This window comes from Portunus trituberculatus, chromosome 27 (assembly GCF_017591435.1).
Source record: "Portunus trituberculatus isolate SZX2019 chromosome 27, ASM1759143v1, whole genome shotgun sequence".
Taxonomy (NCBI): Eukaryota; Metazoa; Arthropoda; class Malacostraca; order Decapoda; family Portunidae; genus Portunus; species Portunus trituberculatus.
Window position 1 is genome coordinate 5,449,370 of NC_059281.1, and position 15,000 is coordinate 5,464,369.

The window sequence follows — 15,000 nt, forward strand, 5'->3', positions numbered from 1 at the left end:
TTATTATTATTGTTAGTTACTATTGTTTTTATCATTTTTTTTATTATTATTATTATTATTATTATTATTATTATTATTATTATTATTATCATTATTACTACTACTACTATTATTATTATCATTATCATTATTATCATTATTATTATTAACATTCTCTCTCTCTCTCTCTCTCTCTCTCTCTCTCTCTCTCTCTCTCTCTCTCTCTCTCTCTCTCTCTCTCTCTCTCTCTCTCTGTCTCACGCATTGTCTCTCCCTCAGGTGCAGCCCTGGAGGGCGTGAGACTGTCCGTCACGCCCACCACGCCACCCACGCCTACGCCTTCACAAGCCGCCCCATACTGGATGCGCCCCGCCCCGCCTGATCCTCCGACGGACACCTCAGGCGGGGCGCCGGGCGAGGAGGGGACGGAGGGGCCTGGGTCAACACATACCCCAGCTCCTCTAGGAGCCACACGGGGCCTCCAGGAAACACAGGTGCCGGGCGGCGCACCCCACACTGTCTTCCCGCAGCCCCTCCCGCAGGAAACACCCGCGCCCCCAGCCTCCCCTTCCCCAACCTTGGCCACACAGACGCTGGGTGCGACTGCGGGTCCCGCACTACGGGCGGCCACCGTGAAGCAGGTCACATCGGGGGCTGCCGTGGCGGGGACTGAGGCTCCCCAGGGCGCAGAACTAGGCGACTCTTCTTCTTCAAGAAAAACTCAGGTCACGTCGCGGCCAGGCTTCTCCAATGGCCTGGCGGGCCGCCCACCCCCCGCCAGCAGCCCTGATCACTCGCCGGCCATCAAAGCCTCGTCAGGGCCTCCTGTCACCCCGCTCACTCCCCGCACCCTCGCTCCGGCTGGGAGTCCGCCGCCGAATTGGGCCAATGGGCGTCTGGGCACCTCCAGCGGGAATCCAGGCCACTCGCCGCCCCCCCGGTCCCCCGCCCTCCCTCCCCCCAGCCCCATTGACACCTCCCAGACAGACCGAGCACAGCTGGCGAGGATTTGGAGCGCTGGTGAGGACGACCAGTGGGCGGGCGGCGGGCGGCGTGACGGCCTGAGGCAGAGGCCCCCGTGGGCGTGGACCAAGGGCAGGCGGCGGCGGCGGAAGCTGCCAGGAGAGCCTTCACCTCCACTCTCTGACCTGCCCCCCGTCCCCGCCCTGCCTCGTGCACCTGCACAGACACCCAGCCGCCCCGGGAGAGTGGAAAGCAGTTCCCATGACAGCATAGGGGGAGGGAGTGACGCACGAGTGCCCATGAGTGTCGTGCAGGCGGCGCCGCAGCCGGGTGGCGGGGAAGGCGCCGGCAGGTACGAGGTGCAGCGGCCTGGCGGCGGCCACATCGATTTCAAGGTGACAGAGACGGGCGAGTTCGATGGGTTCAGCGTCACGCGGACCGAGGAGGTGGACGACGCGCCCTCAGCCCCCCATCAGGCCAGTGGTTCTGGGGCGGACGTGACGCGCGGAGAGGCGGCGAGTGACCGTCACGACAGTCCGGGTGACGGAGGAATCGTGGCGTCAGGGAGACAGCGGCTTCAGGAGGAGAGTGGCAGGTCTCCTGGGGGCACCCCACTCCCTGATGACCAACCCAATGACACCCCAGCGAGATCTCCCTCAGCACCACCCCGCGTCAGGAAGAAGACAACAGGGCGGCGCCCCCCTCGCCCCTCCCCACCCTCGAGGACATCTACTCCCGAGAACTTTCTCAGATGAAGCAGGAAGTACGGGCTCCCCAGTACAGCCTGGCGAGGCCCCGGGCTGAGGCTGCAGGCGCCGAGGCCACCACGCTGTCCAGTATGTATAACGGTGACCTCATCCCGCCGCTGCCTGACCACTGGGGAAGGCCCTGGTCAGGAGGTGGCCGCCTGGGGGACTTCTCAGGGGAAGCCAACACTCAGCCTCCCTCTCCTGAGGTGGACCAGCCCTTGGCGACTGTACCGGCTCAGGTACAGACGGAGGTACCAGGGGAAGGGACGTCGTGGTCCATTGAGGAGGACAAGGAGCACCACGCCACACCCCCGCCCCTCCCCCAGGCAGGGGCCCCACACACGTCAAGGGAAGATGAAAATGACGGGGCGTGGCAGGCGCGGCACCTCACCGAACATAACGTGTCCACGGCAGGGACAGCGGCGACACCCGCCCCTGTGCCCCCGCCCCCCAGTGGTCCCCAGCACGAGGCGCGTCGCGCAGCAGACATGAAACACGGTAGGGGAGCGGCAACACACAACTCGGAAGCGACGCAGCCGACACCGCGGGGACGGGAGGGCGCGGGGGCCTCATGGCCGGGTGCGGGGGAGCGGGTGGAGTTCGTGACAGTGGTTCCTGGGGGCAATTGGGACGTGTGGGGGGGTCCCGCTATCTGGGACTCTATCTCCTCCACCAGTAACCACTCCCTCCGCGGCTCCCCTGTCTACTCTGTGTACTGGGGCGACACGGGGGGTCCCGGTTCCCCCGCTGGCTGGCCGGAAGGTGTGTGGGTGATCCGCGGGGGATCCCTGGCAGCCATCATGGCGCTGGTGGCCACGATATCTGTACAGGTGGCCCGCGATGGCCCAGCACGCAGGGCCTCTGTGGCTGAGGGTCCCACCCGCGTGCTGCACGGCCAGCACGCCACGCTGGCCACCAACCTGGCCACCTCGCTCGCCTCAGCGCACGTCCTCCTTATCTTCGGCATCCAGGTACGTCCCCCTCCACCCTAACCATTCCCCATCCCCTCAAATCATCCATAAGCAGCGTGACCCGCCGTGCTGCGTCACCTCAGAATCAATCGGTCAATGAACCAACAAACCAGTCCGTCACACCTCACCCCCCCTCCCACCATTCCCTTCCCCAACACTCCCTATACCACAAATACCACAGCAAACACAAATCGCTCACCCACTTTCCCATTTTCCTCTCCTAGCAGCCTCACCTCTGCTCCATCTCCTTCCCTTCCACACCTTCCATACATATTTAACCTCTGGATATAACCCTTGATCTTCTTTCCCCTCAGGCTAATCCATTCCCCTTCCCTTTAACACTGGATGTGTGGCGTACCTTTAAATCTTTCACCCTTGGAAACATGGTGAGCTCCCTTAAGTAGATTCCAACTCCCTCAAGTCCAACATTAACCCCCTTTACTTCCTCTACGCCCCTATATTAGTCTCTCTCTCTCTCTCTCTCTCTCTCTCTCTCTCTCCAACACACACATTCAGATTTCCCATATTTCTGACACTTGCAGAGAGAGAGAGAGAGAGAGAGAGAGAGAGAGAGAGAGAGAGAGAGAGAGAGAGAGAGAGAGAGAGAGAGAGAGAGAGAGAGAGAGAGAGAGAGAGAGAGAGGGAGGAGGGGAAATGCACACACACACACACACACACACACACACACACACACACACACACACACACACACACACACACACACACACACACACACACCTTAGAGAGAAACTTCGGAAGTTGCTTGATGAATGGTTGGCAAAGAGAGGAGAGGAGGAGAAAGAGGAAGAGGAAGAAGAGAAGGAGGAAGAGAAAGAGGAAGAAGAGAAGGAGAAAGAGGAAAAGGAAAATGTGAGATGAAAATATGAACGAGGTTGAGAAAAAGAAAGCAATGGAGGAGGAGGAGGAGGAGGAGGAGGAGGAGGAGGAGGAGGAGGAGGAGGAGGAGGAGGAGGAGGAGGAGGAGGAGGAGGAGGAGGAAAGCAGATTTGGAAACGAAAAAGAGGAAGAGAACAGGAAGAAATGAAAAGACAGAAAGTAAATATAAAAAAAGATAGATAGAAAAAGAAAAGGAAGGAAGAAAGAGGAAGAAGAAATGGAGGAAGACAAAAACAAGGAAGAAGAGAAGGCAGAGAGAGAACTGAAGAACACAAAAGAAAAAATAAGAAATATAAAAAAAAAATGAAAATAGAAAACAGGGAAATGGAGGAAAACAGAAGAGGCTGCAGAAAGAAGAGGGAGAGAGAGAGAGAGAGAGAGAGAGAGAGAGAGAGAGAGAGAGAGAGAGAGAGAGAGAGAGAGAGAGAGAGAAAGAAAGGGAGAAAGAAGGAAAAAAAACAAAGCATAGAAAACAAGATGAGAATATGGATGGGAAAAAAGAAGGGAAGTGAAAAAGATAGAAGAAAGGAAGGGAAAGAGAAGGAAAAAGAAAACACGGAAAGGGAAAAACGAAAAGAAAGAAACAATGATAAAGTTTGGAAGTGAAAAGATAAAATAAAACAGAAAATAAATTGCAATAGGAAAATAAAAAAAAGGACTGGAGGAATAAAAGGAAAAGAGGAAAAGAAAAGAAAAGAATAAAGGAAAAGGGAAGAGGGAGAGAGAGACATGGAAAGAAGAAGGAAAGAACTCAACGAAAGGGATGGAAGAGATAAAGAAAGAATAAAGAAAAGGAAGAGAAGAAAAAAGAAGATAAGAAAAAAAAGAAGAGAAAAGAAGAGAAAAGAGAGAGAAGGGAAGAGACGAGAAGGAAAGGAAGAGAGAAGAGAAGAGAGGGAAAGGAAGAGATGGATAAAGAAGGGAAGGAGGGAGGAAGAGAGAAGAAAAGAGAGGAAGGAAGAGATAGGAAGAGAAGAGAGGAAACAAGAGATGAGAAGAGATGAGAGAAGAAGAGAGGAGAAGAGAGGAAGAAGAGATGAGAAGAAAGAGAGGGAAAGGAAGAGAGAAGAGAAGAGAGGAAAGGAAGAGAGAAGAGAAGAGAAGGAAGGGAAGAAATGGGAAAAGAAGAGAGAAGGGAAGAGAGAAAGAGAAGGAAGGAAGAGATGGGAAGAGAAGAGAGAAGGGAAGAGAGAAGAGAGGAAGGAAGAGATGGGAAGAGAAGAGAGAAGGAAGAGAGAAGAGAAGAAAGGGAAGGAAGAGATGGAAAGAGAAGAGAGGGAAGAGAGAGAGAGAAGAGAAGAGAGGAAGGGAAGAGAGAAGAGAAGAGAGGGAAGAGAGAGAAGAGAAGAGAGGAAGAGAGAGAGAGAGAGGGAAGGGAAGAGAGAAGAGAGAGAGAAGAGAAGAGAGAGAAGAGAGAGAGAGGAAGGGAAGAGAAGAGAAGAGAGAGAGAGAGAGAAGAGAGAGAGAAGGAAGAGATATGAAGAGAAGAGAGGGAAGGGAAGAGATAGGAAGAGAAGAGACGGAAGGGAAGATATAGGAAGAGAGAGGAAGGGAAGAGATATGAAGAGAAGAGAGGGAAAAGAAGAGAGGGAAGGGAAGAGAGAAGAGAAGAGAGGGAAGGGAAGAGATAGGAAGAGAAGAGAGGGAAGGAAGAGATAGGAAGAGAAGAGAGGGAAGGGAAGAGAAGAGAGAGCATAAATTATTGAAACCTTTCACTTCATTGTTTTATTTTGCAAACTTGTCCAAATGTTCACCTCGTAAATTGTGTGTGTGTGTGTGTGTGTGTGTGTGTGTGTGTGTTCCAGACGAGATTTGTCACACACACACACACACACACACACACACACACACACACACACACACACACACACACACACACACACACTCCTTTCCTGACAGCTATAAATATATGCTTTTTCCTCCTCCTCCTCCTCCTCCTCCTCTTCCTCCTCCTCCTCCTCTTCTATAAATATTAAACAGTGGAAGACTAGTGAATAAAACGTAGTACAGAAGAGCAGAGAGAAGGAGGAGGAGGAGGAGGAGGAGGAGGAGGAGGAGGAGGAGGAGGAGGAGGAGGAGGAGGAGGAGGAGGAGGAGGAGGAGGATTCTATGATTACCTTTAAGAATACAAGAAGAAGGAAGTTAATGTCTTGAAAAACGAAAGAGAAGGGAAGAGGAGGACGGTAAAAAAGAAGAGGAGGAGGAGGAGGAAGAAGAAGGAGAAGCAGAAGGAGCAAAGGAAGAGAAGGGAAAGAAGATGATGACGATAATTATTAAAAACACGATAATTAATAATATAGGATTGAAACAAGAGGAGGAGGAGGAGGAGGAGGAGGAGGAGGAGGAGGAGGAGGAGGAGGAGGAGGAGGAGGAGGAGGAAGGAGAAAGAGGAGGAGGAAGACATGATAAACAGCAAGGAGCGGAGACATGATAAACAGAGAGAGAGAGAGAGAGAGAGAGAGAGAGAGAGAGAGAAAGATTTCGTTAGATTTCCCCTTACTTGCGGAGAATAACTCTCTCTCTCTCTCTCTCTCTCTCTCTCTCTCTCTGAACAAACAAATCCTTCAACAAGACATATTACTGGCAGGTCACCCCCCTACTCTCTCTCTCTCTCTCTCTCTCTCTCTCTCTCTCTCTCTCTCTCTCTCTCTCTCTCTCTCTCTCTCTCTCTCTCTCTGTATGTGTCGGAGGAATCTGTCGACCAAATAAATTAATGACCTTCAGAGAGAGAGAGAGAGAGAGAGAGAGAGAGAGAGAGAGAGAGAGAGATGTAGAATTCAGTATTGCAATGACATTTTGATCTTTTACACACACACTCAAATTCTCTCTCTCTCTCTCTCTCTCTCTCTCTCTCTCTCTCTCTCTCTCTCTCTCTCTCTCTCTCTCTGTCGTAATATTGCCAAACTAATCACAAAGTAATACAGGAAGAAAAGTTTGAGGATAACAAAGAAAATCTATCACATATTGCTAGTTTTACTCTTACTTCACAATCTATCTATCTATCTGCCTATCTGTCTGCCTATCTATCTGTCTATCTTTCTATCTATCTATCTATTTATCTATCTATTCAACCATCTGTCCCTTAATTCCTCTTATTGCCTGTATCTTGAATTTATGAGGAGAGGAGGAGGAGGAGGAGGAGGAGGAGGAGGAGGAAGAGGAGGAGGAGGAGGAGGAGGAGGAGGAGGAGGAGGAGGAGGAGGAGGAGGAGGAATACAAAGGAATACAAAGGAAAGCCAAACAGCAACAGAACTCTTGGTCCTTTCGAGGCTGTTTGGTAACTACTTCTAACTGGCTACAGATAAGAGAGACAGGACAGTACAGGAGAAGGCTCCTCCCCACCCACCACTCCCTCCAGCTTTCGCTGGCAAGGAAAATAGTTGTGTAAAGTACCATGCAGTATGGAAAAACTGACATGGAATTTTCACAGGAAAGGATGAAAGGAGATTCTATTATTCACCCTACGGTGAACTCTCTACATATCTATCTATAATAATTAATAATATAATATCATGTTTAATTATTCAGACAAGAAGAGAGCTTGTTGGGGTTATTCTTTAAATATTTATCAATTTTGTTTTTGAATGATGCAATGGAAGTACTGTTTACTATTTCTGAAGGAAGCTTATTCCAAATGTTAACTATTCTATTAAAGAAAAAGTGCTTTGCCTCGTGGGTTTTAAAGCGTTTTGGTGTAATTTTAAATCCATTATTCCTTGTTATGGTGGAATGATCAATAGTAAAATATTTATTGACATCAAGGTTGTTGTATCCCTGAAAAATTTTGAAAACTTCGATTAGGTCTCCTCTTATCCTGCGCTTTGTTAAGCTGAATAAATTTAATGCTTCCAGTCGTTCCTCATACGGCTTGTTTCTCAATCTCGGAATCATCTTGGTCACTCTACGCTGGATCCTTTCCAGTTTTTCAATGTCTTTTCTGTAATATGGTGACCAGAACTGCACACAGTATTCAAGCTGAGGACGCACCAATGAGTTATATAAAGTAAGGATAACTTTTTCTGATTTAAATTCAAAGGTTCTTCCAATGAACCCAACTAATTTATTTGCATTCTTTACTGCTTCTGTGCAGTGTTTGCTCGGCTTGAGATCTTTAGACACCACAACACCAAGATCTTTTTCATTCTCAGCACTTGCCAGAGGTACATTACTCATTACGTATTTTGCTTGTACATTGTTACTTCCAATGTGTAGGACTTTACACTTTTCTATATTGAATTTCATTTGCCATTTTTCTGCCCAGCGTGTCAGTTTATTTAAGTCACACTGTAGTTCTTGCCATTGTGACGTTGATGTAACTTTGCTCATTATTTTGGTGTCGTCCGCGAATTTGCTTATTTTACAAGTGATTCCTTCATCAATATCATTAATATAAACAATGAAAAGAACTGGTCCTAATACAGAGCCTTGAGGAACACCACTTTTCACATTGTGCCACTCTGATTCTTTTCCATTTATAACAACACGTTGCTTTCTGTCAGAGAGCCAGTCTTCCAGCCATTTCAGGGTATTTCCAGCTATGCCGTGAGCTTTTACTTTGCTGATTAGCCTCTTGTGAGGGACAGTGTCGAAAGCTTTCTGGAAATCAAGATAAATAACATCCACTGCTTTTGTCTCGTCATACGAGTTAAAAACTTCATAAAAGAAGTCTAGTAGGTTTGTTAAGCAGGATCTCTTGTTTCTGAAACCATGTTGTGAATCCTTCATGATCTTATTTTCTTCTAAAAATTTGACAATCTTATCTCTGATTATCGTTTCCATCAGCTTGCACACTACTGAAGTAAGGCTGATTGGTCTGTAATTAGCTGGGAGTGATTTATTTCCTTTCTTGAAAATGGGCGTGACATTTGCTAGCTTCCACTCCTGGGGACTTTCCTGCTTGTAAAGTTTTATTGAATATAATCGTGAGTGGTTTCACGAGCTCATTTTTCGCTTCTTTAAGGAGTCTGGGTGATATCTTGTCTGGCCCAGATATTTTGTTTACGTTCATGCTGTTCATGACTGTGAGGATTTCATTTTCTGTAATTATGAAGTCTGGCAGTGTTGTGCCTTGTGTCTGAGGCTCTGGCATGGGCAGACTGTTTGGACATCTTCAGTCGTGAAGACTGTTGAGAAGAATCTATTTAGGACGTTTGCCATTTCAACTTCGTTATCTATTTGGTTGCCGTTTTCTTTTATCAGTGGCCCAATTGTTGAGGCTAAAACTCTTTTGGATTTTACATAACTGTGAAATTCCTTTTACAGTAGTTTGCAATCTGAGCTTCAACAGATTTTTTGCTGCATCTTATCAGCTTTTTATATTGTCTACGCAATCTGTCGTGCTTTAAATTTGTCATTACTATGTTATGTTAATTTGTATTTGTTGTACGCTTCTTTCTTTGCTAGAATACAGCTTCTAATTTAATTATTCTACCATTTCGGTTTATTTATTATTTTTCTTCTATTTCTTAGTGGTATACACATCTCAGCTCTATCATATATCTTTTCAACAAACACCCCCCCTGCTTTATTTACATCTGGTGTTTCCAGCAGTTTATTCCAGTTAATGGATGCAAGCTGCAGGCGAAGACTTACGTAGTTAGCACGCCAATGGTCTGGCACTTTTTCTTTACTTTCGTTCACTTTTACCTTTGTCAAAGTTTATGGTGAACATTAAGATGCGATGATCGCTGGACCTGAATTCTGGTCCAATTATTACATCTTTGACTGTATTTTCATCATTTATTAAAACAATATCAAGGATATTGTTACGTTTCGTCGGATGCTTGATGTATTGATGGAGGGAGCTTTCAAGTAAGCTATTGCATAGCTGCTGGCCTGCGTGAGCATTCAATGGTTCGCCCTACCTCGTGACCGGAAGGTTAAAGTCCCCCATATTTATACAATTTAGGGAGGCGGTGGCGTAGTGGATAAGGTGGTGAGCGTGGGATCGGGCAGATGTCCACGCGTAGGTTCGAATCCCATCACATACCGCTTTGAAGCTATGCCATTTGTCGAGTGGTTTAAAGTTACCTACTTGTCACCATGATACCCAGATTCTAGGTGGTTACACTAAAGATGCGCTTGGGTGGTGATATGGGCCCTAATATGGGTACCACTATAAATAAAATTGCCTGCAACACTAATGGGCGGAAGCTGAACAGCACTTCCCACATATACTCTTCAAGTATGCCTACAGGCGCTATAGGCCATAACATAAAAAAAAAAAAAGTTTACGCAGCAAATGTCCGCGATTTGTTCATACACTTGTACGTCTGTGGCGGCTGACTGGGCTGGAGGACGATAGACGAGACCTAATGTTATTTTTCGGGATTTATTTTCTCTATAAATGAAAGTGACATCTATGTTTGCAATGGCTGAAGTTGGCTTCACACGAGCACGAAGAGTACTTTTAACGTAAAATATTACACCGCCCCCTGTACGGTGAGATCTCTCGCTTCTAAAAATGTTGTAGCCATCAAGTGAGTATTCTGCGAGGTAATCTCTGTGTGCTGAATTACTCCAAGATTTTTTGTGATACCAATGATGTCATAGTTTTCTGATATATAAAGCTTGGAGCTCAATAAATCTATTTCGTAAATCACGGGCATTGAAATAACAAGCTCTGATCTTGCCTGAAACTGAAGATGAACTTATTACATTAGGGTTTGCGATACTGGCGAATGGAAAAAAAGAGAGAAGACACAAGCCAAGAACAATAACAACATTGAAAAAGAAAAGCAATAAAGATGAAAAGAGCAGGAAAAATAAATATGAAGAAGGGCAGGAGGGAGGAGGAGGAGGAGGAGGAGATGTCTTTTCCTCCCATCTACACACACTTCAGGCTCTTAAGGAAAATGAGAGTAGGTCAGTTTCCATTTTCCATCTACCCCTTTCCCTCTTCCTCTCTCCCTCCCTCTTCCTCTCCCTCTCCTTCTCCCTCTCCCTCTCTCTCTTCTCCTCATTCCAATCACTACTTTCTCTCCTTTCATCCTCTTAGCGGGAGAGAGAGAGAGAGAGAGAGAGAGAGAGAGAGAGAGAGAGAGAGAGAGAGAGAGAGAGAGAGAGAGAGAGAGAGAGAGAGAGAGACGGCTCCCAGTCCTCTTTGTGGTCGTCTTTTCCTCCTCGTCCTCCTCCTCCTCCTCCTCCTTTCTTCCTCTTCTTCCTCTTCGAACTCCTCCTCTTCCTTCTCCACTTCTTATACTTTCCAGCACCTCACAAGTACCTTCATCCTCCTACCTAATTCTTCTCCCCCCCTCCTCCTTTTCCTCCTCCTCCTCCTCCTCCTCCTCCTCCTCCTCCTCCTCCTCCTCCTCCTCCTCCTCTTCTCCTCCTCCACCTCCATCACTCTCGACTAGTTTTGATAGAGTTAGAAAACGTTGAACGTGATGCCCACCTAAAATATGTAAAAGAAAGAGTCGTAGTAGTAGTAGTAGTAGTAGTAGTAGTAGTAGTAGTAGTAGTAGTAGTAGTAGTAGTAGTAGCTGTTGTTGTTGTGATGGTAGTAGTAGTAGTAGTAGTAGTAGTAGTAGTAGTAGTAGTAGTAGTAGTAGTAGTAGTAGTAGTAGTAGTGGTGGTGGTGGTGGTAGTAGTAGTACTGTAGTAATGGTGGTGGTGGTGGTGGTGGTGGTGGTGATGGTGGTGGTGGTGATGGTGGTGGTATGAATAATGAAGGGAAGAAGAAAGGAGAATAAGAGTAAAAGAGAAGGATTTATGTAGGTATTAGAAGAGAGAGAGAGAGAGAGAGAGAGAGAGAGAGAGAGAGAGAGAGAGAGAGAGAGAGAGAGAGAGAGAGAGAGAGAGAGTACTTGAAAGGGTATCAAGAGAAAGAAAAAGGAGATAATGAAGAGCTTAAGAAGAAATAAAGAGGAATGGAGGAGGAGGAGGAGGAGGAGGAGGAGGAGGAGGAGGAGGAGGAGGAGGAGGAGGAGGAGGAGGAGGAGGAGGAGGAGGAGGAGGAGGAAGGAAGAAAGCTATAACAGGAGCCAAACACGTAGTAGTGATGAAGTTAAAGAGAAAGAAGAGAGAAGAAACAGAACAAAAACAAAACAAAAAACAAGAAGAAAAAAAGAACAACAAGAAAAACAACAAGAAAACAGCACTCCCTTGCAATCCTCTCTCTCTCTCTCTCTCTCTCTCTCTCTCTCTCTCTCTCTCTCTCTCTCTCTCAGGATAATTACTTTCCAACGTTTAATGCCTGCGTGCAATATATAATATCAAAACTGAGAATTATTATTATTATTATTATTATTATTATTATTATTATTATTATTATTATTATCATTATTACCATTACTATTATTATTATTGTTATTATTTTCATTATTATTATTATAATTTTGATGTTGCTTTAAAAATTGGTATTAGTAGTAGTAGTAGTAGTAGTAGTAGTAGTAGTAGTAGTAGTAGTAGTAGTAGTAGTAGTAGTAGTAGTAGAAGAAGAAGAAGAAGAAGAAGAAGAAGAAGAAGAAGAAGAAGAAGAAGAAAAAGAGGAAGAAAAGTAGTAGTAGTAGTAGTAGTAGTAGTAGTAGTAGTAGTAGTAGTAGTAGTAGTAGTAGTAGTAGTAGTAGTAGTAGTAGTAGTAGTAGTAGTAGTAGTAAAGATAGTAATAGCGCCACCACCATCACTATCACCACCACCCCTTCATGTCCCGTCTCGTCTCAGCAAGTCATTCCGCAAACTTTTCTCTCTCTCTCTCTCTCTCTCTCTCTCTCTCTCTCTCTCTCTCTCTCTCTCTCTCTCTCTCTCTCTCTCTCTCGTTCGTTGTAGCTAACATTTTAGTTACTATTATTATTAAAATAGTTCTTATTCCACTAGTCAGTATAACTATTTTATACTCTGATAAGTACTTGCCTGAAAAGTTCTATTTATATAGGCTAGCTTAGTTTAACTGTAAAGATTGGATATACTCATATATACCAGTATGTAAAATGACTTGGCTATAAATAAATGCTTCAAATGTTTCAAATGTCTCTCTCTCTCTCTCTCTCTCTCTCTCTCTCTCTCTCTCTCTCTCTCTCTCTCTCTCTCTGTATATTTTCCCCTCTTTATTCTCTTCAATAAGTCAACAAATATCGTTCCCTCCTCCTCTCCAGTATTAAGTAAAATGGAACGGGCGTCTCTGTTTTTCCATCACTATTTTATTCATTAATCTATTTCGTCTTTCCTTAGTGGTGGAGAGTAAGCGGATTTCTCTCTCTCTCTCTCTCTCTCTCTCTCTCTCTCTCTCTCTCTCTCTCTCTCTCTCTCTGCCTTTCTCTTTCTCTATCTCTCTGACTTGATGGAAAGAGAACAATGAACAGAGAGAGAGAGAGAGAGAGAGAGAGAGAGAGAGAGAGAGAGAGAGAGAGAGAGAGAGAGAGAGAGAGAGAGAGAGAGAGAGCGTGTTGTTCTGATGCCTCCAGGGAAACACGATGCCAAGTTAGCTATTCCATCCATCCATCTATCTGTCTGTCTGTCTGTCTGCCTGTCTATTTATTTATTCATTTGCTCTACCCTCTGTCTTCATCTCTGAGTGTTTATCTATTTTCTTATCTATCTATCGTTGCGTTTATGTATGGTTATTCATCTACTTGTCTACTGGCATTTGAAAGAGAAGGAACATCTAATACAATAGTGATAGTAATAGTAAAAATAATAGTAATAATAATAATAACTATTCCGAACATGTACTTCTATATCTACCTTCATTTTCTTTACCTGAGCCAGTATCCTCAAACCATCCTAGTCTACTAACACGTAAATCACACTTGTTTATCCTATTCATCCACATTCTTATCTAATTTGACCTGGCCTAATGGATACTAACCTTGTCTCACCTTGTCTAACTTTTCTTTACTTTCACTAGTCTGAATGTACAAAATCTTACGTTTCCTGATCTATTTCACCTCGTCTTACTTAACCTAACCTCATTTTAGCTTACCTTACTTTTACCTTATAGATCTAACCTAACTTAAACCTAATCCTACCCTAATACGCATAAAAATATCTGACTTTACATGATCTTACATTACTTGATATATCTTTCCTTACCTTACTTAACCCAACCCAATGTTACTTTGACTTACTTTACCTTATATAACTCGCCTCGCCTAATCTAACCTAACCTAATCTGACCTAACCCTACCCGTACCCAAAGAAACACAAAAATATCTGACTTTATATAACCTTACGTTTCTTGATCTATCTTAATTCGTCTTACTTAACTTAACCTCATTTTTCCTTGCCATACTTTTACCTTATAGATTTAACATAATCAAACTTAACCTAACCTAACTCCCTAACCCAACCCAACCCTTACGTAATATTACCCTCATAGACACATCAAGATTCATTTGGTATTACATAATCTTACGTTACTTAATATATCTTACCTCACCTTGCTTAACTGAATCCAATCTCATCTTACCTTACTTTCCCTTATAAACCAAACTTATCTTAACCCAACCAAAACTAACCCAATCTAACCAAAATCTTGCCTTACTGTAACACAAAACACCATCACACATTGTTTTCCTTCACTGCGACATGAGAGCCTTTACAATTAAGTGTCACGGAACTCAAAACTGGCCTCCTTGCCAGTCAGTTTCTTATACACAACAGCGAAAGTGTCCACCTTGTGTTTAATGTTGGTCTGCTGTGCCTTGTCGAGATGGACCTTGATGAGCCGCGCACACACGCACACACGCACACACACACACACACACACACACACACACACACACACACACACACACACACTCAAATATACCTAACCTTATCATACTGAACCTATCCCAATCTTGCCTTACCTTACTTTACCTAACCTAACCTAACCTAACCTAACCTAACCCAACCCAACCAAAACCTTAACCGCACACACAGAATAAAGAAATAAATGCAATAGAATAAATAAACGAAATAAAATCACCCTTAAAACACAACACGTTACTTTGAAAACCTATTCTAACCTAACCTAACCTTACCTTACCTAAACACACACACACACACACACACACACACACACACACACACACACACAACAAAACAAAAATAAACCCCAAAAAACACACAATCCAGCCACTCTAACCCAAACACTAGTACAACCTTACCTGTTCCTTATATACCTGGCGGAGCTCACCTGCTGGCTACCTGGCGAGGCTTCAGGTAGTTAATGAGGGCATCGTGTACCTTGGGCTAGTTAAAGACCCATTAACCTGATTACAATAACAATGTGAGGAGGAGGAGGAGGAGGAGGAGGAGGAGGAGGAGGAGGAGGAGGAGGAGGAGATAGAGGAGGAAGAGGTAGAGGAAGAGGAGGTAGAAGAAAAGAGAACGGTATGGCAGTAGGAGGGCACAGGGAACAAAAAGCAGGAGGAGGAGGAGGAGGAGGAGGAGGAGGAGAATTTAATATCAGTTTGGTAATATTGGGAGAAGGAGGAACGAGCAGGAGGAGGAGGAGGAGG

General features: G+C 45.2%; 2 protein-coding genes across 2 annotated transcripts in view; both read left to right on the forward strand.

Annotated features, from left to right (window-relative positions):
• LOC123509441 (leucine-rich repeat extensin-like protein 5) overlaps nucleotides 1-1,564 on the forward strand; it is a 1,609-nt gene extending 45 nt beyond the window's left edge. Inside the window, exons 2-3 of the mRNA XM_045263731.1 lie at nucleotides 259-1,482; nucleotides 1,524-1,564. Of these exons, the coding sequence (XP_045119666.1) occupies nucleotides 259-1,482; nucleotides 1,524-1,564 (1,265 nt within the window). The remainder of the gene's footprint in view (nucleotides 1-258; nucleotides 1,483-1,523) is intronic.
• The window catches only part of LOC123509714, a 52,734-nt gene continuing 39,282 nt past the window's right edge, over nucleotides 1,549-15,000 (forward strand). Inside the window, exon 1 of the mRNA XM_045264223.1 lies at nucleotides 1,549-2,662. Within this exon, the coding sequence (XP_045120158.1) occupies nucleotides 1,694-2,662 (969 nt within the window). The 5' untranslated portion in view covers nucleotides 1,549-1,693. The remainder of the gene's footprint in view (nucleotides 2,663-15,000) is intronic.